The following is a 26821-nucleotide window of genomic DNA, read 5'->3' as shown; positions in this document are numbered from 1 at the left end:
CCCCTCAGGAATTGATTTTGGGAAAATGTCATATAATTGCCCCGCCCCTAAATTGATAGATTTTTGCCACTGGGTTTAACGTCACCAACCCCAAGCTGCCCATCGTGGTGGCGGAGTGTAGGTGGTGTAGCTGTGTAGGCCGTGGCTGTATAGAGAGATGATGGAGGATGTCTGGCACACGCTCCAGGCACCAGCCAGTTAGAATGTGGCAACTTAGCAGATTCCTGTGCTTAGGGTAATGTTGAGGTTGTTTATATTCCCTGCACGCTCTTCTAGAAAACGCTGCCAGAAGCCCCTCAACATTATCAGGCCGTCGGGCATCAAGCAGAGTGATGGCTGGATTTGGTAAAACACCTGAAGGATGCCTTAAGGAAGCGAGGTGGGCCGGCCCTCATTGATCCACCCACCCACATGCAGTGCCATATCCATATCCCCCTCCCCCTGCCCTCCCCCCTCCCCCCTCCCCCTCCCCCCTCCCCCTCCCCCCTCCCCCTCCTCTCCCCTCCCCTCCCCCTCCCCCTCCTCTCCCCTCCCCTCCCCCTCCCCTCACCTTCTCCAGAGTCTCGTAGTTGAGTTTGAAGGCCCAGAGCTGCAGGCGAGAGCTGAGTCCGCTGATGGAGGAGAGCGTTAGCAGGAACTGCTCGGCCGTGCCCAGGGGAACGTCAGGGCTGCCCAGCTGAGCCTCCTGGATCTTCTGCTTCTCCTCCTCCGTGGGAACCATGGTGAGGATCTTCTGCTCAGGGGAGGGGAGGGAGGGAGGGAGGAAGGGTGGGGGTGAGAGAGGGTGGGTGGTGGTTGTGAGATTTCACGTTCGTCTTTGTATTGACAAACAAGACAACAGACCACAAACAATTATTTGCTGAAATTATTTTCAGAACCTGTTTATGATGCTTCACACGTACAAACTTGCGTTTGACAAACATCAGATCTACATTGATCGCTGCTCTGCCCAAAACATTACTGGGCACTGCAATGCACCATCACCAGTCCAACAGCACCCCTCGGTGGTAGAAACATGGTAATACCTCAATGCCCTCCTTGGTGATGGCAAACTCATCAAAGTTGAGGATGGCTGTCTTGATGACGTGGATGGCAGGAAGTACTGTCATGCCAATATTGATGGCATTACTCCTTTTAGGGTCCAGTACCTGAATAGAAGACTTCTTCACTTCTGGTCCTTTCTGCAGGAGGAAATGGGAAACAGCTCATCAGAATGTCCGGTTTGTTTTTTCCATTTTCGTTTCAGGGGTATTTTGTGCATTCACAGAAAATCCACCGTGGCAATTAAATTTACAATCATAAAAAATAAAATACAAACAGATCTACAAAGAAAATGGAAGATATGAATTACAATCGTTACATTACGTAGTACATTACATTACTTAGTACATTACATTACGTAGTATATTACATTACGTAGTACATTACATTACGTAGTACATTACGTAGAGTAACATAGTTCCAAAACAGTACAAATACAAAAACATAATTAAACGTAATACTTCATAAAAAAAAAATGAAGAGATGACACTAATGTAAAAAGTCTCACAATTAAGGGAAATATACTGAGATGAGTCATCATTAAATGGCCGCAGAAACCGACCGCCAGTTCTAGAATTCTCTACAGGGACTCGTCTTACCTTGGCAACAGGCAGCTCCTTGGCTTTGGATTCAAACAGGTGTTCCAGTTTGGCCGTATCCACGGTTACCTTATCCAGTGAGGCCCACACCGTCCCCCGGCCAAACTTGCACTTCCTGGGGGTGTCGGACTGCTTCAGCTCCTTCCAGAACAGCTTGACCGTCTTGCGCTTCTTGGCAAACGCCGGTTCGGGGCATTGGTGCGAGGAGGAGGAGGAGGAGGGAGGCGGAGGTGGAGCACATGGGGGGGGCGGGGGAGGAGGCGGGGGCCCTCCCAGGCCTGGCAGTGGGGGAGGAGGAGGGGGGGCGGTGCCTGGGGGGGGCAGCTGTGGAGGCGGGGGAACTCCGGCCTGACCGGGCGGTGGGGGAGGAGGGGGAGGGACGCCGCCATTGGGCATCCTGGTGTCGAAGGTGTCCATGTCCAACACGTCAATGTCCTCCTCCTCCAGGAGGTCAGAGAAGTCCAGGTCCTTGATGCGCAGGGCCCGGCAGCTGGTCTGCAGGCTTTCCCAGCCTTGGCCCTGGCCGCGTGCCAGCGGCGTCATCAGCGTCCTCTCCAGGCTGCGTGAGTGCGTCTCTGCGTCGATGCTGTGCTGCGGACGCAACTTGCCGTGGGCCCTCCGCTCCTCCAGCCGGGTGCGGGCCGCCTGGGCAGAGCCCCCCAGGAAGTCCAGCTCGGCCCGCCGCGAGCTGCCGTCCTCGCTGAGCGAGGGGCGGGCTGAGTACGCCTGCAGGCTGGAGAGACGCTCCGCAAGGCTGCCCACACCGCCCAGGTCGTCGTCCATGCTAGGGCTCTCCATCTCCTCCTCTTCTTCTTCTTCGTTGTTGGTGGAGCCAGCCAGAGGGCTCAGAGTTCCTCCGGTGGAATTCTTGGAGTAGAGCATGTCCAGCATGAACTTCCTGTCGTTGGAGAGGGTGCTGCGCTGCTCCACCACACTGCCCTGCCGACGGACAGTGCCACCTAGAGGATGGGAGCACGGAGTTAACTCTTCCAGCGTGTTAACAGGTCACAAGCAGAAACTACCTATCTTAAAAATGTCAACAAGTAGCCAGCAGTCACCACAAACATCACCACAAACAAATCTTGAATTTGTTGTTAATTATTTGCACAACCACAGTCCAACTCTGCAGAAACAAAAAAGAAAAACATATTTCCGTCAAATAAAGTATGAATATATCTCCAGACTTAAGAGCGGAGTTCAGTAGTTTCATGAGTTACCATCGCTTGAAACGCTCTGAGCTCAGAACCATGTCTGCACGTCCCAGTCAGCCTGATAGACTGGAACAGGAAACAGGAAGCAGATCCTCATCGGCTTCTCTGTAAACAGTTTACGTCCCCCGCCCTCCCAAAGTGGACCAGCCCAGGGCCGTTGGGGGCTTGGTTTTGGACTGGGTCATTTGGCACCGGGCCACAGGTGGGGGGAGAGATGGGATCTGACTTGTTATCTTCAAAGCCAAAACCACAATGAAAATATTTAGGCTCCAAATTAGCTACCGGACGTGAAGAAACTGTCAGAGGGTCAAACTGCCGCCTGCTCAGAGCAATAAAAGAAATCCGTTGAAGGCAAAAGAAAGTTGTGAAATGGTGTTCTAGGGAAATGTCCGCACACATGTTTTGAGGATACTGCAGCTAAGGATGGGTATTAGTTGTGTTCTCCAAGTTTCACTAGGTGTCACAGTGGCTCCACCCCCTCGTCTGGAGATTATAAACCCAAACAGTTTCTCAATATCTCCAACGTATTACCCATGTTAAAGATGTGTGGGTGGGATCTTAGCCATCCTACTGTGTTGGATCCCATGGCTTCCCTTTCACCTAAATGCACGACTACGGTTTTTGATTGGATGATAATACACTGCTTTACTGTATGATAATACACTGCTTTACTGGATATAATACACTGCTTTACTGTATGATAATACACTGCTTTACTGTATGATAATACACTGCTTTACTGGATATAATACACTGCTTTACTGTATGATAATACACTGCTTTACTGTATGATAATACACTGCTTTACTGTATGATAATACACTGCTTTACTGTATGATAATACACTGCTTTACTGGATGATAATACACTGCTTTACTGGATGATAATACACTGCTTTACTGGATGATAATACACTGCTTTACTGGATATAATACACTGCTTTACTGTATGATAATACACTGCTTTACTGTATGATAATACACTGCTTTACTGTATGATAATACACTGCTTTACTGGATGATAATACACTGCTTTACTGGATGATAATACACTGCTTTACTGGATGATAATACACTGCTTTACTGGATGATAATACACTGCTTTACTGGATATAATACACTGCTTTACTGGATGATAATACACTGCTTTACTGGATGATAATACACTGCTTTACTGTATGATAATACACTGCTTTACTGTATGATAATACACTGCTTTACTGGATATAATACACTGCTTTACTGGATGATAATACACTGCTTTACTGGATGATAATACACTGCTTTACTGGATGATAATACACTACTTTACTGGATATAATACACTGCTTTACTGTATGATAATACACTGCTTTACTGTATGATAATACACTGCTTTACTGTATGATAATACACTGCTTTACTGGATATAATACACTGCTTTACTGGATGATAATACACTGCTTTACTGGATGATAATACACTGCTTTACTGTATGATAATACACTGCTTTACTGTATGATAATACACTGCTTTACTGGATGATAATACACTGCTTTACTGGATGATAATACACTACTTTACTGGATGATAATACACTGCTTTACTGGATATAATACACTGCTTTACTGGATATAATACACTGCTTTACTGTATGATAATACACTGCTTTACTGGATGATAATACACTACTTTACTGGATGATAATACACTGCTTTACTGGATATAATACACTGCTTTACTGGATATAATACACTGCTTTACTGGATATAATACACTGCTTTACTGGATGATAATACACTGCTTTACTGGATGATAATACACTACTTTACTGGATATAATACACTGCTTTACTGTATGATAATACACTGCTTTACTGTATGATAATACACTGCTTTACTGTATGATAATACACTGCTTTACTGGATATAATACACTGCTTTACTGGATGATAATACACTGCTTTACTGGATGATAATACACTGCTTTACTGTATGATAATACACTGCTTTACTGGATGATAATACACTGCTTTACTGGATGATAATACACTACTTTACTGGATGATAATACACTGCTTTACTGGATATAATACACTGCTTTACTGGATATAATACACTGCTTTACTGTATGATAATACACTGCTTTACTGGATGATAATACACTACTTTACTGGATGATAATACACTGCTTTACTGGATATAATACACTGCTTTACTGGATATAATACACTGCTTTACTGGATATAATACACTGCTTTACTGGATATAATGCCAAGCTTAACAGTTGCAAGAAGGAAAGAAAGAGCGAGACAGACAGAGAGAGGGGGAGAGATAGAGACAGAAAGAGAGGGAGACAGAAAGAGAGAGAGAGGGAGATACTGCAGTAACTGTAATCTCTTGCCTGGTTCATTATTGGCCGTCTGTGTGTGTGAGTCAGCTGGGTGCTCCAGGGTGCAGGGGCTGGGACCTCTGCTGCTCCCCCTGGAGCCCTGGCCCGCCAGCTGGGGATCCGCACCGCCGCCCTCCTGGTCCGACCCTGGAAGAAGCACACACACCACACACGCAATACAAACATTTAGTCACATCCAGATGAAACTAAAGTTTATACCAAAATACTTATACCAACATACACACACAAATCAGACAGACACAAACACTCACTAAATCTCTCTAACAAACATACATTTATAGAAGTATTTTTATAGACATACTGTCCACCAAACACCAGAGTCTGAGAGACATCACAATGTGTGAATGACCCACACAGCTAACTGGGCATGACTGGTCTCTCCCATCTCAGACGTTAGTGCCCTGACCCCCCCAACGCAACCGAGACTGTCTTCAATTCATGTCAACGTGAAAAGAGAGCCCTTTCATTCGCCTCCCTCCATCTTACGCCTGTGTGTGCGTGTGTGTGTATGTGTGTGTGTGTGTGTGTGTGGGAGGGGGGGGGGGGGTACTTTCTGGGCCTCTGTCTCATTTCCATCTCTTTAGCGGATGCAAAAGAAGCGGGTCTTTCAGCGGGCACTGCCACCCTGCCAGGCAGCCCCATTCACGCAGGGGCCGGGGACACTTCATGGGAAACTCCAACTTGGACTTTCATCTGGTGGCCCAGCCTGGCCCTAGCCTGGCACGGACACCGCTCCCGTCAATCTGGAGCCCACGTGGCATCAGGTTTTCTGTGAATCTGATTGGATGACGCACTTCTGTGGATTTAACGGTTTCAGACGAAGGCTATCCGAGTGATTTGTTTTTGACTTCTCATTCTGACCCGGTGGGAGATGGAGGAGAGGAGGGACTCCCTGGGGTGACATCTATATTAGAGAACATTGATCAAACTACTCTTCTACAACAGGGGATGTTTGTAAATCCTACATGAAAGCATGTTGGCAGACCCTTCCCTCATCTCTGAGCAGTTGGAGTCCTGTCCAGGGACCTACGCTGACCCGGGTCAGAACCATTTGTTGACATTGTACCTGATTTAGTCATGCAGCGTGGTGAAAGCGATGGCAGTGGCTCAACAGAGGCAGAATCCGGAGTATAAATCTAACACACCTCAAACACGTCCAGGTTTCTGATCTATGTCTTTGACCCGGGCCGGGACAATAACATCTGCATCAGACATCAGCTGGTGGGAACAACATCTCAGCTCTACAGGAGCAGTGAGCCAGTGTCTGGGTCTATTATAAGCCTGTTAGCATCTCTGGTCTGGAGCAGCAGGAAGCCTAGACCGTGTATGTTTGTTATGTAAGAGGTTGCGACCCTGTCCGCTTCAGAAAGACCAGGCCGCGATCGTTTGAGACGTGCTCACAGCTCGTGTGCGTCACACGGAAACACCTCAGGAGGGAAAGGTGCCAGGGGTGAGGAGGGAGGAAACATGGGTGGGGAGAGAAGTGGGGGAGGAAGGGGGGGGGGGAGGAGGCGTGGGGAGGAAGGGAGGGGAGAGGAGGAGGCGTGGGGAGGCAGGGAGGGGGAGAGGAGGAGGCGTGGGGAGGAAGAGAGGGGGAGACGAGGAAGGGGGGGGGGGGGGAGGAGGAGGCGTTATCTTTACAGCACACGTGAAGTATACGGTGCGGGTCGCATGCAGGTGTTGTTTTCTGGTACCTTCCGTGGGGGTGCCTGAATCCGCAGGTGAGGGAGTGTCCTCGTGCGGGGCAGGGACCTTGTCCTCCTGGGAGGGAACCTTGCGGAGCTTGTTGACGTTCAAACCCCTTCTCTTCTTCTCCTGCTGAGTGATGGCCAGGCTGCGTAGGAATGTGTCTCTACATGACAGCACAGCAAAACAGGAAGCTGTTAGTGACACTGGAACAAAATGGCGAGCGCTATGAGCTGAATTAGGGCATTGCAGAAAGGGTTATTTACCAGAATACATCGAAAAAGTTGTATTTTAGGGAAAGAGTTGGACCATTATCATCCAGGTGCCATACAATTCCCCTCACCAAAGTGAATGAAGACAGATTCAGAATGGGTATAGCCAACGAGAAATACCTTGGAGACCCTTAGACTCTTCTTAGAGGCAGTACAGGCAAAGACACGTTTTGCTCATTTCCCTTAGCACACCCAAATGTGAAAACACGCACTGTTGAAGGGCTTGAAGCCCACGCCCGCTCCCCAGCCAGCAATAGAAGCCATGCCAACCATCATACCCCCACACTCACCACCCACAAAGTTCCCTTCCTCCACCTCAAATACACATGCATACACAAACAAACTCACACACACAAACTCACATACACAAACCTACACGTGCCACACACACACACACACACACACACACACACACACACACACACACACACACACACACACACACACACACACAATGAGACAAAACCACAGGAGGGATACGAGGAGAGCACAGGGGGGGAAAGGGGGGGGGGCTGTACCCTAAAACAGACCCCTTGGGATTACTCCTTTACATGGATAAGATTTATGACTTTAATATATCTGAGTGTGTGTACGATATACCAGCTACTGGACTCAAACTGCCTCTGACTTCAACAGGAAACCCCTCTGCTAACCTCCCCATGACTGCTTGGTGATCAGAGGGACATGAATCGGGTGAGATCGATTGACATGCAGTAGTCTTCTCAATCCAAACCAGACGTTCCATGCCCTTATGGCTAAAGTATGGATTTAAGACCACGGCACACAGCCAATCAAGCCAGGTTAGTCCACAGCACCAGACATGACTACCTCTCCCAGGTCCACGTGCTGGGACACGCGCTGGGAAGCAGAGGTGTCTTCTGAGGGTGTGGGGGGAGGGCTGGACTCGCAACACCACCAATGACTACTGTGGAAGACAAACCCTGCCTAAAGAGATGTGGGAGGCGTATAATCTGTCTGAAATGACTCATGCTTTATGTGCGGCTGCAGTTGAACACTACTGGGGCGCGAGGGGAATGTCCGGTGCTGGTGTTCTGCGGTGGCCTTGTCTTCTATAGCCCTGGTCACATTGTTGGGATTCTATTCCTAATCCAAGAGGACTCTACTGGCATGATTACCATCACAGGTGTGCAGGAAGTAGCACCGGCGTATAAAACACAAAAACAAAAGATGAAAAAAAAGAATATCTTTCTGTTAAGTGGGTAAAAGTTGAAACTAAGGAGTAGAAGATAGGATATTGAATTACGAAGGTCAGTGGCGAAGAAAAAAACCCGTAAAACTATAAAAATCTAATATATTGCAAAACTTAAAAGATATAGCTCAAACATTTATTTTCATGAAACAATGTGATTAGAAAGATCTTCAACATTAAATTGTGTTAAGTGATTGGCTTAATCAGAGACAACGTTTAAACTCTCAACACCACCCCATTAATTACAAAGGGTCATCACATAAAAATAGCCGACACACCAAGATCCCATGAAGCAGCAGGCTCCAAGCAGGAGGTCACACCCGCGTCACCTCCCAGCATGCATCAGGAGCTCACTAATGGGGCTCTGGACCTGTAACCGTGACCCCGTGACCTGTGACTCATACTTACGCAAACTTTCTCAGAACCGGCTTGTCCATATCTACATTACATTCCTCCTGGCTGGGGAAAGACACTAGGTTTTACTTATACAGCACTAGCACCAAACCCAACACCTTCCACTTAGCAGATGCATTTGACAGCTGGCTACATCAGTCTGTAGCGCGCAAGTGATACTGTAATATCATCACATTACAGGGTATGCCTTTTGTTCGTCTGAACCTAATTCTGCTTTCCAAACATTTATGATTTCGTGTTCCATCACCATCATCATCATCATCATCAGCTATTAGATGAAAGGCTGAAGAGAGAAAAGGGAAGTTGCTCGGGGCAGAAGCAGAGAGGACGTGAAGAGGAAACAGAACAAAGGCCCAGTGATCCTTAAGACTGCAGGTCTTACCTGCCGCCAGAATCCCTTATCTTCAGGATGACATCATCATCATTCTACTTTCCACAGAACACGACGAGCAGCTCGTTCTTAATCAAATACTTAGTCTAAGGGAATCTTTTACAGTGTTCTGCCTGAATGCTGTTAATTAGCTGTGTTAAGAACAGGCAGAACCAGTGTCTGTCGTCAACATTGTGACTGAACAGAGCGGCGCCCTGACTAACCCCCTTTTCCTCCTCCCCTCTTCCTCCTCCCCTCCTCCCCTCTTCCTCCTCCCCTCCCTCCCCTTTTCCTCCATCCCCTCAGACTCTCGTTCCACCTAATGACTGACTATCATGATGATTTAACATGGCAACGGCACCTCGGAAAAGCAACATTCTTTGGGCTGTGTCGAGAGAGAGAATGAGAGTGACAGACAGACAGAAAGAGATGGAGACAGAGAGACACCGGAGAGTGATGAGAGAGAGAGACAAAGAGTGAGAGTGAGAGTGAGAGAGAGCGTGAGAGTCAGAGTGAGAGAGACAACGACACAGAGAGAGAGAGACACAGAGTGAGAGTGAGAGAGATAAAGAGTGAGAGAGTGAGAGAGAGAGACAGAGACACCGAGACTGATGAGAGAGAGAGACACCGAGAGTGAGAGAGAGAGAGAGAAAGAGTGAGAGAGTGAGAGAGAGAGATAGAGACACCGAGACTGATGAGAGAGAGAGACACCGAGAGTGAGAGAGAGAGAGACACCGAGAGTGAGAGTGAGAGAGACACCGAGAGTGAGAGTGAGAGAGAGAGACACAGAGTGAGAGTGAGAGAGAGTGAGAGAGTGAGAGGGAGTGAGAGGGAGAGAGAGACAGCTTTTCTTACCAGTCGGTGTCGCTGGCCTGGAGAGCGCTGCTGTAAAAGGAGAGAGGGTTGGAGAACAGGAATGTTGAAGGCCACAGCAGCAAGGAAAAAGATTAGGACCGTGGCCAAACATTATGAAGAAAGAGGAGAGGAGAGAAGGAAACACACATCAGAGAAACTGACAGAGAGAGAGAGAGAGAGAGAGAGAGAGAGAGAGAGAGAGAGAGAGAGAGAGAGAGGAGAGAGAGAGAGAGAGGAGAGAGAGAGAGAGAGAGAGAGAGAGAGAGAGAGAGAGAGAGAGAGGAGAGAGAGGAGAGAGAGGGGGGGGGGGGGTGATAGTGAGAAAGAGCTAGGAGGCACAGTGAGAATGAGAAAGACGGTTGACATAATATAGGCAAGCGAGTCAAACGAGATTGGTTGAACCTATAGAGAAGACTGCAAAGTGCAGTTACAAGATGAGATTAAGCAAAGCAAAGATGATGATATGAGGAGCTGGATACTAAACACTTCAGATTTTGTACATAATAAAAGTGTTTTACACTACAGACATCTCTGTAACGTCAGAACGAGTGACTAGATCTACAAAGGCAACAACGTCACATACATCCGTTGTTGACTGTTGAAAAGAAACGTCCTAAGTCTCGACAAAAAAGGCAATTATTATCTAACCGCTACACACATCAGAAAACCACACACAGCCAAAACACCCAAACGAAAAACGAGAAAAGAGAATATGAACAGAACGTGTGAATTCGCAAACTAGTTGAGTTCTAAGAAAGAAAAAAAAAGAAAAACACAAAAGCAACTAAGTGGAATCACTCCCGTCAGGTACTAACCAATCAAAACTTAAACTCAATCCACCTGTTTTGGGACCATCACAAACCCCTCCAGCTCCCACCCACCCACCCGCAGTAAAGTGTCTCCCCCTTCTCCCTAGCTGGGTCAGTACTCACCTAAAGGTGCTCCTGCCCTCCGGTCTGCCCTGCTCTGCGGCCGGCAGGAGCTGCTTCTTCTCAGGGGCGTTGGCGTCTGTGGGAGACGGGCTGTGGACGGGCGGGAGGGGAGCACACACACAGGGAGAGAGAGAGAGTCAGGGAGGGGAGCACACACACAGGGAGAGAGAGAGAGTCAGGGAGGGGAGCACACACACAGGGAGAGAGAGAGAGTCAGGCTGAGACGGTGGGGCAGAGAGACGGCTTCAGCGCCTCGTCTCCAAACAACGCTGTTTCCTGTTAGTCCAGCTCTCTGAGATGAAGCTCCAAAACAGACTGCAGACTGTGTGTGTGTTTGTGTTTGTAAAAGAGAAAGTGTGTGTGTGAGAGTGTGGTTCACTGTGGGTTTGTGTGTGGTGTCTCACTGTTTGTATGTGTGTAGACAGTTTGAGTGTGTGAGCCAAACTCCCCCCCCACCCTCTCCTGTCTCCCAGTTCCTGTAAGCGTTCCAACATTATGTCACTCCTAGCGGTGGGCTTGGCTTAGCCACTGGCTGTGCTCGTGTCCCTTCACATCAGTGTCTCCCCCCCCCCCCCCCCCCCCCCCCCCCCCCCCCCACCCGACTGCTGAGTGACGGGGATCATGAACTACGTCCTGAACTACGTCCTGACCTACGTCCTGACCTACGTCCTGAACTACGTCCTGAACTACGTCCTGACCTACGTCCTGACCTACGTCCTGAACTACGTCCTGAACTACGTCCTGAACTACGTCCTGACCTACGTCCTTGATACCCTTGATGCTTCAGCTCCATGTCTGCAGATCAGACCTTCATCTCTGGCTCTGACCTGGCTAGGATGGGCAACACTAAATCAAAACAATCTCAAGTGACTAATAACCGCGCTGGAACGAGTTCTTGAGAGTGTACGCCATGTTCCTTAATAATATGTGCACTAAGAACATAGTAGATGATGAATGATTCATCAGAGAAGAAAAAAAAATCACTGCAACAACAGTCAACTTTCATTTGAGGAAGTCTCGAGTCTTTTGAATTTAATGCGTGTTATTCTTTGCATTTTTAAGGTGAGTTCATGTGAGTTGGAATGACAAAAGCAGCTAGGACAGTGATGGAGGTAGTGGTTGCTGCTTGGAGCGGCTGTGATGAAAATAGCAGCTTGTTTGGTTGCTGTCTGGGACCTAGCCAGTCCACAGCAACACTTCTCACGCGCTTACGTTGCTGCGGAAACCATGGTGCCTAACTGCACCGTCAACACATTTTAAACTAAACTCCCATGTTTCAGACAGCTAGTATTGGAAACAATGCAAGTTTTAGAAAGATATACACTTTCGTTATGTCTGGGGTTATTACTAATAAAGATATTTACTGTATTGGCTATGCACGACAGTTATACGCATTTCCGGGGGGAAAATAGTCCAGGTCTAGAACTTCTGATGAAGTTATAAACATTACTTTAATGACCAGAACAGGTTACCCCTCGCTATTCCTCTCTTAACCCTACACTCAGATAGTGCGGCTTCTCACTTTTGTTTCCAATGAGCGATAACAGGTCGCTCTCACAGAGATCTATCCCATTTCCAACTGACCACCAAACGTTTCCCGATTTTTGTTAGAAAACTGAGATAGACATGTTACTTTGCATTTTCCATTAGGGAACAAATATAACAGACTCATTATTTGGATGTAATTGTGGATGTAGCTCAAAACAAACCATTTGAATTTCTTTTCCCTCTTGCTTGAAGGGCAGCAACATTAAATACTATGTTTTCATTTCGGGAAGATAACCCGAACTCAGCAACTTTTGTGTGCGAGAACTTACATAACTGCTAGCTACCGGATGTTGTAGACCTAGTTCATGTTAAAAACTTGTTCATGTAATATGTGGAAGCAATGTGGAAGCAAGTTAACGTGACAAAATGTAATTTTCAAATGTTTTTAGAATTTTAATAATCATTTACCAACAGTATATATAAATCTTTTGATATTTATTAATGTTAAATATTTTAGTTGTTTTCATTGGTTTGGCGGCCCACCTGCATTACCCTCAGTTTGGGAATTGCTGGTTTAAGGTTTGAGCTGAATGCCTCGACAACATTACTGGACCCTGTCCTGTTCCTTAGACCTCTTGGTCAGGCTGACATTACCTCAGAGAAAAGACGGCACTGAAGTGTTTTTCACCCGATCCGTCGGACTCTGGTCGAAGAGAGACCCTCCAAGGCTTCTTCAGTGTTTCTAACACTAATCCTCTCCTTTCAGACGCTACTTTAATGAGCTAGGGCTCCTGCTCTCATTGAGGAGGGGGGGGGGGATTTAAAAAAGGACTCTGTGAATGGTGGAGATGTTACAGTGCCAACTGCCAACCCAGATTAAGAGCAACAAGTGTCAGTTTGTTTGGCGCCGCCATTGTGATGTGGAACGTATACTGTAGTTCATTCCTTGTCTAGTTGCTCACTGAATATCAGTCTGGAGGAAAAAATACGTTAGTATTTAGTTAGTATAGTAAACGTTTCTAGAATTATACCCGTGTTTTACACCTGCGTTATGGTTTGGTAGGACAGCTATGTGAGGTGAGAGAATGAGCTGTGGTTGTTGGAGTGAGTTAGTTTGTTATCCTTTAAAGTCACCTTGGCTGTGTCTCAATACCCCTTAGATCCAGTTTGTTCTCATCCTGGAAATAAATGGTCAGAATTTGGTCGAAATACTGAATACTTCAATGCCCCAATCAGAGGCAAGGAGTAAGGAGGTGAGGAGGGGTTAAGATTGGAGTATTGAGACACAGCCGGTGAATGATTGGGTGTTGAAGTGAGGGAGGTCAGAGGAAGGTGGAGGTGTGTTACAGACCTGCTGGAGGCTGGGGAGGAGTCCTCAGAGATGGACCCTGCCTTGTTAAACAACCTGGACCTCCTAGAAATCCCCAGAGCAGACATGTGGTGGCTGAGGAAAGAGCGACTCCTAGTGGTCAGGGGAGGAAGTGGTGGTAGAACAACCAGGGAGGGAGGGGGGGAGAGAGAGAGAGAAAGGGGATGAGAGAGAGAGAGAAAGGGGATGAGAGAGAGAGAAAGGGGATGAGAGAGAGAGAGAGAGAAAGGGGTGAGGAGGGAGGAGGGAGAGAGAGAGAGAGAGAGAGAGAGAGAGAGAGAGAGAGAGAGAGAGGGAGGGAGAAATAGAGGTGGAAACAATAGCGGTTACATGAGAATGGGGTTAAACACCCGACACCAACCCAGAGAGTGAGAGAGACTCAATGTCAACAAGCCATCTGGAGGCTAGAACAGCACCACGTAAAAAGAAACACTCAGCTAGATATAGACATGCAGCCACTAAGGAGGAAAAACATGGAGGCAGGACGATAAACAAGAGTACATCTCTTCGTTGTCAGGGCTCTGTTTCCAGAGAGAACCAGGACAGAAACGAATGAAGCACTGTTTCTGCTTTAGGCTCTGTTTAAAGTTGACAATCTACCTGCAGAGACAAACTGGGAGAAAAAACTAAAGACTTAAAGGTCCAGAGACGTTCATGATGTTTCCCTGTAGAGGAACGACGTGGCAGGCTAGCGCCAGACCACGCAGTGTGTCAGTCACCCCTAACAACGATGACTACATGAAGTCAGAGAAATTGGAGAGATGGAAATTATTCATTTAAATTTAAATGGGTGTGACCTCACAAAAAGTGATGGGCCTCGACACTACGCCAGGTCCACTTTGCGGTCGTCTAAAACCCCAAACATGACCAAAAAGATGGTTTAAGCAACTCGGGAGGGGAGAAGAAAAGATTCCTGTAGGTTGAACTAAGAGAAAAGCGGTTTCCAAATCAAACATTTGCTTTCCACTGCTACACAAGGCCAGTCAGCTGAATAAAATGTTTTGCTTTGGCCAGTGGGGCTATACTTGGAAAGAGACACATAGCAATTTGGGAAGTTTGAGTTGGGGGAAAAGAGGCCTGCCACAAGAATTCTTTTACCTGTCCAGCATGGTTAGTCACAGGTAACCTGTCCAGCATGGTTAGTCACAGCTAACCTGACCTGAACTAGACTTTGTCAAATTAACATGTTTAGGAATGCGAGTCATCATTTCTGTCTTTTTTTTCAGTTGTGCAACACTGACGTTTGGTTTATCTGATGAAGAACTACAAGGAGAAAGCCACAGGCTCCCACAAGCGGGAATCGAACCCGGGACCTTTCCGCTGCGAGACGTGAATGTATGCATTGTCCCCATGTAAGCAGTTCACTCTCTCAACCTACATTCTCAAACTACTCAGTCAGCACGCCAGCAGTCCAGGGTTGTGGTTGCATTCTTGTTGAATCCTTTTTGTACTGAGCACTATGAATACTGGCAGAACACCACCAGAACTGAGAATGCTACCATCCAAGGACTGAACTGTTGTGTCTCTGTCCAGCTGTATCAACAGAAACACAATAACAGCAGCTGGACCGGATGACTGTTTTCCTGACCACAGAAGGGATGAAAACGACTCAAAGTCTGAGTCAGCAGTTCGTACGTGGCGCATTCCCTGTGCTGCCACCTAGAGGTTGTAGAGAGTCACTGCACCTGGGCGTGACGGAACACATCGGGCTGCATGGTAGCTAACTACATTCGAAGGATTTCATTAAACAGGTTCTATGCCATCGTGGGCAAATTCAACCCACAAACGAGTCATCTTCTTCTAATAGACAAGAACTTTAGGTTCGGATCAAATCAAATCAAATTTTTGAGCATGCGTCATCAAAGCTCATGCAAAGCTCATGCTTTGTAGTGCATTCCTACGTGCACACACACACACGCACTACATATCCCAAGACTTACGGGCTGGGGGGAATCTTGGGCTCCTGCTCAGTGGGAGAGAGTGATGCCGCAGTACCGTTGCTGGGCCCAGGGAGCAGTAGAGGGGCAGCCCTCTGTGAGCCTGTGTCCAAGGGACTGGAGGAGGGAGTCTGGGGGGAGGGGCTCCGAGGCTCGGAGGATATCGGGGAGTTGTTCTGGCTTCGCCCCACCGTGGGGCTGTGGGCGGAGATAGAGGAGGCTGGAGAGAGGGGGTTGGAGGTGGAGGAGGCTGGAGAGAAGGGAGGGTTGGAGGGAGAGACAGAGTCTGAGAGGCTCTGGGACGACTGGCGACGGCTCCTCCTGCCCTCCTGTTCGCTCGCCGCTACTTTGCGCCGCTCCTTGCGAATGTGAGGAATGGTCTCGTCCGTCTCCCCGTCTTCAAACTTTAGAGCAGTCTGCACGGCAAGCAGGAAAAAAAAATAGTCAGCGAGCATGCCATAACAGGTGTTCCTACACTACGACTTTATCATCCATTCTGTGGCTTCACAGATTGCGTAAAGTTTGAATCAAAACAGGCTAAGACACCCACAACTCGCACATTACAAGCAGAGTTACATGGTAACATAAAACCACCCCGTAGGGTAGAGGGCTGCTGGTGACCTTGGGCTGCTGGTGACCTTGGGCTGCTAATGACCTTGGGCTGCTGGTGACCTGGGCTGCTGGTGACCTTGGGCTGCTAATGACCTTGGGCGTGGGGGCGTACCTCGTAGATGGAGAACTGGTGTTTGAGGTCTTGCTCAGTGGCATGGCGGCTCATGTGCTTCTGCATGATGCTCTCCATGCCTTGCTGCTCCAGGCAGTCCGTCACGTCGTAGAACGAGTCCTGGTCCGGCAGGGCTGCCAGGGTCTACACACACACAATATACACACACAAACAGACAATCAATTTACACGCACACCAACTATCAATATACACACACACACACACACAGTCAATATATACACACACAAACAGACAATCAATATACACGCACACCGACTATCAATATACACACACACGCATAGTCGATACACACACATTTGCAGATGCACATGTGCAGATGCTCACAGACACACAACTATACACAAGTGCACATAAGCACTCAGAGAAATACACACACAGACGATATCTTTCAGTGTGTGCCACTTCAGCATCAAAGCGACCCAGCTGACTGTGGTGAGTGTTACCTTGTTGATGAGGGTCATGGTGAAGATCAGCAGCTCAGTGTCTGAACCGTTCTTCTCCTGTAGGATCTCTGTCAGGTACTTCCAGGGCTTCACAGCTACACACACACACACACACACACACACACACACACACATTCCTGTTGACCCACTTGACAGACTGTGTCAAATGCCTGTTAGCTCACATACCCACTCAACCACTACAGAAAGGGCTTCACAGCCGAGCCCAGCTCTTATCGCAGACCTCTGCATGCACGTCTGTGTTTCTGAGTGTGCATGTGTGTCTGGATACGGGTCTGTGTGTGTGTGTGTGTGTGTGTGTGTGTGTGTGTGTGTGTGTGTGTGTGTGTGTGTGTGTGTGTGTGTGTGTGTGGGGGGGGCCTACCTCTCTTGCCGTCCACAGTGTTGACAGCCTTGATGAGCAGGGACCCGTTGGACTCTGAGTACTCCACGAACACAATGAGCAGCTTCAGAACCGTCTTCACCACCAGCCTGGACTGAGGAGCACACTGCAGTTACACCACCTCGCCACTAGATGGTCACATCACACCACAACAGAGGTCGATGATGGAGGTCTCGACATGTGTTGCAATGTCGATGCTTGACCTTAAAGTTTAATGTGAAAACATAACTGCTGACTGTCGGTTTTCTCATGATTCATGATTGCAAAACACTGGATTTCCTGTTTGGATGTCTTGTCTCTTCTTGCTCTGCAGTAGCATGCTCTCACCAAGTGAGAACATGTTGTGCAGTCAACATCAAGTTCAAGTCTTTTATTTGTCAGGTCATCAAAGCTTTTCAAACTTCAGTGGAAACTCAGATTCATTTCTCATTTTCTGACAGCTACTACTTTCACTTCTCCATACAGACGAGATGAGATAAGACTTTGGGGGTTACAGCACCACTTGTCACCCTGCACTCAACCTGTACTCGACACCGGCTGGTGTCTAGGCAGACAGTGAAGAGTGGGCCTTTTCATAACTGCTTTGGTAAGTGCCCAGGACAGTGCGGTCCCCGGGCGTGTCGGGGGCCTTTCTGCTCACCAGGCTTCCACTCAGCGTGTACAGCCACTGCACCATCTCGTTGTGGTTGATCACCCCGTTCATTCCATCCACAAACAGCATGATCTGGCTGAGGGCTGAGAGGGGGGAAGAGGGAAAGAGGGAGAGAGAGAGGGAAGGAGAGAGAGGGAGGGAGACCGACAGACAGGGAGCGGGGGGGGGGGGAGAAAGGGAGAGGTGGAAAGAGAGAGAGAACAACAAGAAAAAAAGAGGAAAAAAAAGAGATTGGGTTTAAACGCAAGATGAGATCAACTGGATCATCCAGTACCCTGACCCAACTGCCATCTCTAGCCCAGCTCTCAGAGTGCTGACTGGGGTCCCTGCGGTGGAGACACGCCAGCATAATCCCGTGGTGAGATCGGCACAGAGGCCTGTTTCCACACAGCGGTCGGCGTTGGACCGCACCGTAAGTGGCCCCCTCGCTGGCTCTGGTAGAGATCTCTGAGCCTCTGCTCTGGTAGAGATCCCGGAGCCTCTGCTCTGGTAGAGATCCCGGAGCCTCTGCTCTGGTAGAGATCTCTGAGCCTCTGCTCTGGTAGAGATCCCGGAGCCTCTGCTCTGGTAGAGATCCCGGAGCCTCTGCTCTGGTAGAGATCCCGGAGCCTCTGCTCTGGTAGAGATCCCGGAGCCTCTGCTCTGGTAGAGATCCCGGAGCCTCTGCTCTGGTAGAGATCTCTGAGCCTCTGCTCTGGTAGAGATCTCTGAGCCTCTGCCCTGGTAGAGATCCCGGAGCCTCTGCTCTGGTAGAGATCTCTGAGCCTCTGCTCTGGTAGAGATCCCGGAGCCTCTGCTCTGGTAGAGATCCCGGAGCCTCTGCTCTGGTAGAGATCCCGGAGCCTCTGCTCTGGTAGAGATCCCGGAGCCTCTGCTCTGGTAGAGATCCCGGAGCCTCTGCTCTGGTAGAGATCCCTGAACCTCTGCTCTGGTAGAGATCCCGGAGCCTCTGCTCTGGTAGAGATCCCTGAACCTCTGCTCTGGTAGAGATCTCTGAGCCTCTGCTCTGGTAGAGATCCCGGAGCCTCTGCTCTGGTAGAGATCCCGGAGCCTCTGCTCTGGTAGAGATCCCGGAGCCTCTGCTCTGGTAGAGATCCCTGAACCTCTGCTCTGGTAGAGATCCCTGAACCTCTGCTCTGGTAGAGATCCCGGAGCCTCTGCTCTGGTAGAGATCCCTAAACCTCTGCTCTGGTAGAGATCCCGGAGCCTCTGCTCTGGTAGAGATCCCTGAACCTCTGCTCTGGTAGAGATCTCTGAGCCTCTGCTCTGGTAGAGATCCCGGAGCCTCTGCTCTGGTAGAGATCCCGGAGCCTCTGCTCTGGTAGAGATCCCGGAGCCTCTGCTGTTGATGTTGGCTGTGGCTGAGGAAAAGCAGGAACACACACTCTCGTGGACGCTACTGTAGCCTGGGATAGCTGTACTGTCGTTTTCCTGCTGTCCTCGCCGCTGTCGTTGCTTTTAACGACTAGATTTGTGTCGTTGGGACGTGAGGCTGAGGTATTGATGCAAGGAGCCAGGTGTGAGAAGTCTTACTTTGATTCAGAACACATTTTCATTGTGCCTGGAGAGTTTTGGGAAAGTGAGGTAGACGCATTGTATTTGTGAAGGTCTTTGGCAGTACATTGTATTCCTGTCCAATGACACATTCCATGAAACTTCAGTTTAACCACTGTTACAAAATTCGAGTTCCCTGCCAATTTAAATCAGAAGGCTTGGTCACCAAACAGTATATATCCATTAAATGATGCTGAGGAACTCAGTGCACACACACACACAGTCATTTAGACACACATCCAAAGCAGCACACTGGTGGGATTTGAAACTTCGACCTCTTGATCTGCAGCCAAATGCTCAACCACGTATGTAGAAGATGTGGCGTGTCACAGTATCTGCAGCAGGAATTGTACTATAGTCAGATGGCTGAGCGGTTAGGGAATTGGGCTATTAATCAGAAGGTTGCCGGTTCGATTTCCGTCCGTGCTAAATTACGTTGTGTCCTTGGGCAAGGCACTTGCCTCGGGGGAATGTCCCTGTACATACTGTAAGTCACTCCGGATAAGAGCGTCTGCTTAATGACTAAATGTAAAAGTACCTCTCAAAATGTAGTTCTGGTAGTTGTGGTCGGCTTCGGCTCCCACCTTGATGAAGCACGTGAGCCCTTCAGAGTTCACAAACTCTGGTACCAGGTCTTTGTCATCCTAGGAGACACACAAGCATATGTAACTGTTATAGAAAAGCCATCAGCATTATACCACTTAAATTCAGCATAAAAAACAAAGTCCTGAAATCTGAAAGCAACTGCTAAAGGAACATCGTATCAGCAATCATGTCCAGGGCCCTTACATAATTATGTACTTTATTTATCTGTCCTCCATCTTTGAAAGGATTACAATTGGGTCTCTGGCACGGCTGGTATGCATTTCCTCTCCCCCTCTCTCTCTCTCCCCCTCTCTCTCTCCCATTCTTTCTCTATCCCCCTCTCCGTCCATCTCTCTCTCCCTCACTCCCCCCTTTTATCTCTCTCGCTCTCTCCCTTTCCCTCTCTATGTCTCTTTCTCTATTCTTCCTTGTTCCTCTGACTCAGGCCACAGAGCAGAGGTCAGAGGTCAGGGGGGCTGTTTCCTCTGGACTTGTCAGTGGCAGTTGGCCCAGAAGAAGAGAAGCTGTACGTCTGATAGCGATTGACGGGAAGTGAGTCGGGCTCTTGTGATCTACCTGGAAGAGCTGCTTGAGGGAGAACAGGGACCTCCTGAGCTCTGGACCGTGAGAGTTGTACAGCTTCTCTGAAGAGGAACACAAAATGAGCTGGTTAGACAGAAACCATACAGAGAGTTCAGACCAAAGTTTACACATTTTATTTCTCCCCTTCTTTTCATCCACCTACACACAATGACAAAGCTAAACAGGTTGAGACAGCTATCAACAAGTAAAGTTTAAATACATAAAAAAGTTTCGAAAGGTTGAGGAAATATATTTTGAAAAAAGGTTTTGAAGAAGTTTGCGTCATTGATGAGTATTTGATGAGGACTCTCCTATCCTCTGTACTCTTTTCTGCTTTACTCCGTTTTAGGCTTCTCTGTTCTCCTCTCCCCTCTCCTCCTTTCTCCTCTCACTATGTGTGTGAAAAGTCTGAATTGTTTTTTTTGTACTTGGAAAAGTATTGAAAGATTGGCAAAACATTTTCAAAAAAGTTTCAAAGTTTCATATATTATACATGAGAGAGGATATAGGTTCCATACCCAATAAACAGCAGTCCACATAAATATGATTGAAACTTTGCAGATAATCAAATGAGCACACAATTCCCATTGGGAACACTCCCCCCACAAGTTCCATAAGGATGTGTGGAGGCTTTACAACTCACACTCAGGCCTTTATGTCTGCTCTATTGTAAATCCTCTAATCAGAAACCAGTATCGGTGATAAGGAATTTAAATAACTTTCCGTGTAGAAATCAGTCGTAGATAAAAATAAAAGGAGCTGATCGCTGAATCTTCCTCCCGCCGGATGACACATCGTTGCTTATGGAAGGGCTAGGTTTAGCTCAGTGGTTAGAGCATCAATAGGTTGCAGGTGGAAATCCCTCATAAGTAGCTCTGGATAAAAGCATTTGCTAAGTGAAAACATGACATCAGAGAGACCCCCTGGGTTGAGGTGAGGATGAGAGTTCTCAATCCTGGTCCTAGTGCCCCCCTAACCTGCATGTTTTAGATGTTTCACTGCTCCAACACACCTGATTCCAATGAATGGGTTGTTATCAGGCTTCTGTTATTTATAACAACCCATTGATTTGAATCAGGTGTGTTGGAGCAGTGAAACATCTTTACTAGGAATGGGAAAAGGCTGCCATCAAGACCTCTGCTGTGAAGATGACAGGCCTGGGGCTGGGCTGAGCAGACCGGGTGCTGTCTGCACCCCAGGTCATCAGGCCTGGGGCTGGGCTGAGCAGACAGAGTGCTGGCTGCACCCCAGGTCATCAGGCCTGGTCGTCAGGCCTGGTCGACAGGCGTGGTCGTCAGGCCTGGTCGTCAGGCCTGGTCGTCAGGCCTGGTCGTCAGGCCTGGTTCATGACACAGCTGCAGACATGGTTTCAACCGTGGATCGTAAACCAATAGAAACCTGGCTGGCTCCTGCCATTTCGCCACTCTGAGTCTCCATGGATGCAGACAACAACTTCCAAACACCAGCCTGACATCTGGACGGGGAGGTTTACTCAGTAATGGGAATCATGACGGGCAACAGGAATAAAGATGCTTATCTGGATCCAGAACGTGTGTTTACTGCTGTGACGTTTACAGTGTGATGATGCAACAGAAGTAACAGCTACTTTTACTGCAGGAATTAAAAAACATATTTTTCTACCACCACAACCCAGATTTACAGTCTTTACGAAGCTTTATGTGCATGTAGTTAAGAACGCTAACCACCCCACAAATTCTGCTCACTGAGACAACCAGGAAAGTTATCTACATTTAGCTCACAGTGGGCCAACGAAGGATGCATGTCGACCTGCTCAAGATCCAATCACCTACGGAAACCCAGAGAAGTCACAAGGTGGTGGGATGCCTCAGAGGACAGGGAAGTCAAATCTCTTGACGCCAAACAAAGTCTCTTCAAATGAGGATGAACGTTGAGGGGTTTCCCCCCTAAAGTGGAATGTAAATATTTCCTGTTTGTTTCTTCTCAGAGGTCACAAGCCAGTTTTTTTGTTGTTGTTGTAGTCGTCAGTTTGGATTGCCTGGGACTTGTGTAGTGAACGGACAGTCCAGTCTGGATGAGAAGGAAATGGTGTATAACAAGTGTTGTTATACAATATCCATTAAATATTTACTACTGAAGAATGTGTGATATGTTGGACAGTTTAAAAATGGACTTTGACATGTTTGGGTTGATAGGGGTTTGCATTTTGCTGTGAGAATGGTTCACAAATGACTTCACCGTTTAAAGTCCACGGAAGTTGTTTAGAAAAGCATCAAACCAAATGGATTCCAAATTGGAATGAAAAAAACAAAATGATAAACAAACAGATGGGTAACATGTAGTCTATGGAGAGGTACAATGGAAATAAATAGTTTGTTGCAATCAAAACCGCAACGGCATAGAAAATTCAACAGATTACTGTACAGGTAACACAAGAGGTCTAGTTGGTCTACAAGCTCTGTGTGAAAGCTTGCTCGTCAGCCTGTCCATAGGAAGGAAGGAAGTTAGGGAAGGAAGGAAGGAGGGGAGAAGGGGGTCAGTTGAGGCCAGGCTAGAGAGGTCTAATCTCAGTGAAAGAGGATCCTCACTGGGAAGGACAACCTTGACCGCTCTACAGGACACCGTCGTGGACAAAACTGACGTTCTCCTGACTCGCTGTATGTTACGAGTTCTCATGGGCGTTTATGGGTCTGTCCATTCTGAGATATCCCTGAAAACAAACATCTGTTCCTCCTGGCCAGAGTTCCACAGAGACAGGACAGTGACGTTGCACAGACGGAAAGACAACACGTACCTGAGCACGCAGGTGACATTCATGAGCCCACAACTGATTTAAAGTTTCTTCTTAAAGTTATTAAAAAGGTAAGATGCATACCAAAGGGTAAATTGTATCCCAATCAAAAGAAAGTCAAACTCACACTTGTTTAGACTTCAGTTAGTCCGGGTGGCATGGAATGGGACACCAAGACAGTTTGTCAGCACAGGAGTCCTTTAGAGAATTTAAAGTCTTTTTGGTTTTCAGAGGGATAGAATTCCTTGCTGGTGATGAATGGCTTGTCATTACTTCATCCAGCGTAAGAAACTAGGCAGGATTGAGAAGTGACCAATTTTGCCTTATTTGTTGTTCCCGTTGCTTTGACGACCAGCATCCTGTCACTAGGATGAGATGTGTTTACTGCCTCCGTGTGCAGCAGGGCGTGTGTGTGTGTGTGTGTCTGTGTGTGTGTGTCCATACTAACTGGTTGTGCAAATGTGCTAAGGGTAAGTGTGTGTGGGTTTGCATGTATGTGAATGTGGGCAGCAGTGTGTGTGTGCACGTCTATGCTGAATATGTGTGTGCATTAGCGCTGTGTGTCATTCAGGTTGTGTGTGTGTGTGCACGTGCGTTTGTATGTGTGTGTAACCATCATCACCAACGCCCCCTCCTTCAAGCAGAAGCTATATGTACCTCCATCAGGAAGGAAGGCAGGCTGTAAAGTGCTGCTATACGACAGGCGGTCTATACCACAAGGGGCTGCTCTCTGTAGATAACACACATAACCATCTCTCAAAGGAAGAGACTGATGTTAGGAAGCAGACAAATTAAAGGACTGCGGACACACACACAGGGTGGTTATCAGGAGGGCAACAGACAGGATGTGCCCAACCAAATAAACACACAATTAAAAACAAAAAAGAGGCCAGGACTAAAGACGTCTAAAACTAATAAAACACCCTCCTTATTCCCACTTTTTCACTAGAGCAATCCAGCACGGCCTGATGGGAAACAAAGTTTCACATCGCTGTAGAAGCTTGTTACTTCATGACATTGGGTCATGTGACGCTCTGCCCGCCAGTAGAGATTGGTTCCCAAGTCAGGGATTATAAATAAGAGTCTGACACATGGGACAGATTCCAAATATTTCTGGGGCATTTAATGATCCAGCTGCCCTCTCTACTTTTTCCTTTACGTATGTGGGCATGCTACCCCTGTCTCATATGCCCAGTATAATACTGACATCAGTGAAAATACATGGCATTTATTGGAAAAACAGATCTTGTCATTGAGGATTTTGTGAGAATGTGATACGAAGTTGTCGTGGACAACATGTTCTCACTTGCCAGGGATAATTGACTCTTAGCCAGAAGATGGGCCTGACAGCTAAACAAAGCAAGACAGCATTGTTTAGAATATGAGAAGGAAACAGAAATGTAATACAAACACACACATGCAAACATACAGCTATGTTGTTCTGGGAAACGCATCTGCCAGAAGGAGGGGGTGCTGGTAAACTGAACTCGAGTTCAAACTTGATAAATTCTGTGTGTTCGGATTCTGATTGTGTAACTGAACTGGAGTCATGAGAGTTTCCACTGAATCGATTACAGCATGTTTACGTTTGCAAATAGGTAATACAAGGATGGGTAGAGCTATTTCAACACTCTTTAACACAGAAAAATTAATCCACAGTGATAGGGAACCATGAAAGATAACAGAAGCTAAAGACCTTCACCTGCTTCCAAAATGTCTTAAAGGGGATTTCCCCAAGTGGGCGTGTTATAAACAACAGATTATAAAGTTCTGACAGGCTAGCAATAAAAAAAAAAGATTATTAATGAGTTTCTGTCAATGCTTCCTCCTACAGTACCACACTACACCAAAAGAACAAGAGTTTTTAACTATTTAACCAAACTACTCACTACCTGAATGCATTAACTTTGAGACACTTTTCAGTGGTGAGACACTTTTCAGTGGTGAATAATGTTAATCTGCCACTTCAAAAGTAATGTGCCATGCTGAGCTGTTCACAAACGGTGTGTGTGTGTGTGTGTGTATGTAAGTGTGTGTGTGTGTGCACAGCTAATGACACTGAGGTTTAAAGTGCGATAGGGAAAAGGTTTCAAATGCCTTTTCTTAGTCAAGCTGGCCATCAGTGCATTCCTGAAGTCAGACAGAATGAGCTTATTCAGGGTGATACGGTTTCTCCGCAGCTCCCAGAGAGAAGGAAAAAAGGAGGAAAACTAGACTAGATCGAGCACAGATAACCTGAACTATCAGGTTTCAGTTCTCAGCTTTCATATCTCACATCTCAACACTTGAAGCACCATGGACAAGGAAGTGAAAGATTCTGAAAGTCAATTGTAGCAGACTAAAAAGGAAAGTCATATTTTGCACTGTAGCCTAAAGTAAGACTGGTGTGGCAGCACACACAGTTAAACTCAGAAGCGGCGTTCCTCAGCTAGAGGGAGATGTGGTCTGGCTCGACCACAGCGGTATTTGCCGTTCTCCAACGCTATCATTCAAGTGATCCGACAAAGCGCCAGACTGAAATAAAGCACAGCCAACATTACATCTCTAATTGCCGGAAGTTACCGGGCCCTTGCTTTGTACCTCAGAAACAACTTCTTTGAACCCCGTCGCCCCAGTTTCACATCAACAGACGAGATGTCAAATCATCAAAGGCCCCACTGGAGCCCCAGCTAACGAGAGCTAAATTACCTGAAGAAGAGGATTATCTGACGATGGCCATTTATTCTTTGACTTTAAACCTAGAACACTAATGTAGGCAGACATTGATCTCTGCTCTTCGCAAGTATGAACCTTTAAAACCATGTAAGGTTACTGCTGAAGTAATAATATTGATTGACAAGGACCTTGCTAAGTTGGGACAGAAAAGTGACATGTGACATGTAATGAACCACTAATATTTGAAGCACTTGTGTTTGAAGCACACAAGGATTTTTTTTTAATGATGATTCTGGAACTCTTGATACTTTACTTTTAGTCATTTAGCAGACGCTCTTATCCAGAGTGACTTACAGTAAGTACAGCGACATTCTCCCTGAGGCAAAGAGTGAAGTGCTTTGCCCAAGGACACAACGTCATTTGGCACGGCCGGGAATCAAACCAACAACCTTCTGATTAATAGCCCGACTCCCTAACCGCTCAGCCATCTGATAGATATAACTTTTCTGTGCAGTTATTAGATCCCCCGCCTCATTCGCTCACGGCTTCTGCTTCCTGGTTTAGGCAGAGCTGTCTCTCAACCCTCCCAGATGGATCTGACCTCAAGTGTTTGTTGAATTTGGCGACCATCTTGGTAAGGTCTAATGGGCACGACTATCAT

The 26821-nt window shown here is 47.3% G+C and overlaps 1 protein-coding gene across 4 annotated transcripts in view; it reads right to left on the bottom strand.

Moving 5' to 3' along the window:
- The window catches only part of fhod1 (formin homology 2 domain containing 1), a 46225-nt gene that overhangs the window by 4797 nt on the left and 14607 nt on the right, over positions 1-26821 (bottom strand). The window contains exons 4-19 of one of the 4 annotated variants that reach the window (XM_047050953.1): positions 20730-20797; positions 20107-20212; positions 18003-18097; positions 17345-17456; positions 16963-17057; positions 16499-16642; positions 15778-16190; positions 13820-13930; positions 10981-11070; positions 10049-10078; positions 8818-8868; positions 6936-7093; positions 5233-5367; positions 1641-2599; positions 1026-1181; positions 551-733 (exon numbers count right to left, since the gene is read on the bottom strand). In XM_047050953.1, the coding sequence (XP_046906909.1) occupies positions 551-733; positions 1026-1181; positions 1641-2599; positions 5233-5367; positions 6936-7093; positions 8818-8868; positions 10049-10078; positions 10981-11070; positions 13820-13930; positions 15778-16190; positions 16499-16642; positions 16963-17057; positions 17345-17456; positions 18003-18097; positions 20107-20212; positions 20730-20797 (2906 nt within the window). The remainder of the gene's footprint in view (positions 1-550; positions 734-1025; positions 1182-1640; positions 2600-5232; positions 5368-6935; positions 7094-8817; positions 8869-10048; positions 10079-10980; positions 11071-13819; positions 13931-15777; positions 16191-16498; positions 16643-16962; positions 17058-17344; positions 17457-18002; positions 18098-20106; positions 20213-20729; positions 20798-26821) is intronic. The other 3 variants (XM_047050955.1, XM_047050957.1, XM_047050956.1) reach the window with 3 other exon arrangements.

The sequence above is a fragment of the Hypomesus transpacificus genome, unplaced genomic scaffold, assembly GCF_021917145.1.
Source record: "Hypomesus transpacificus isolate Combined female unplaced genomic scaffold, fHypTra1 scaffold_132, whole genome shotgun sequence".
NCBI classification, from domain to species: Eukaryota; Metazoa; Chordata; class Actinopteri; order Osmeriformes; family Osmeridae; genus Hypomesus; species Hypomesus transpacificus.
Note: the sequence above shows the minus strand (reverse complement) of the source record. Positions and strands in the feature narration are given on the sequence as shown.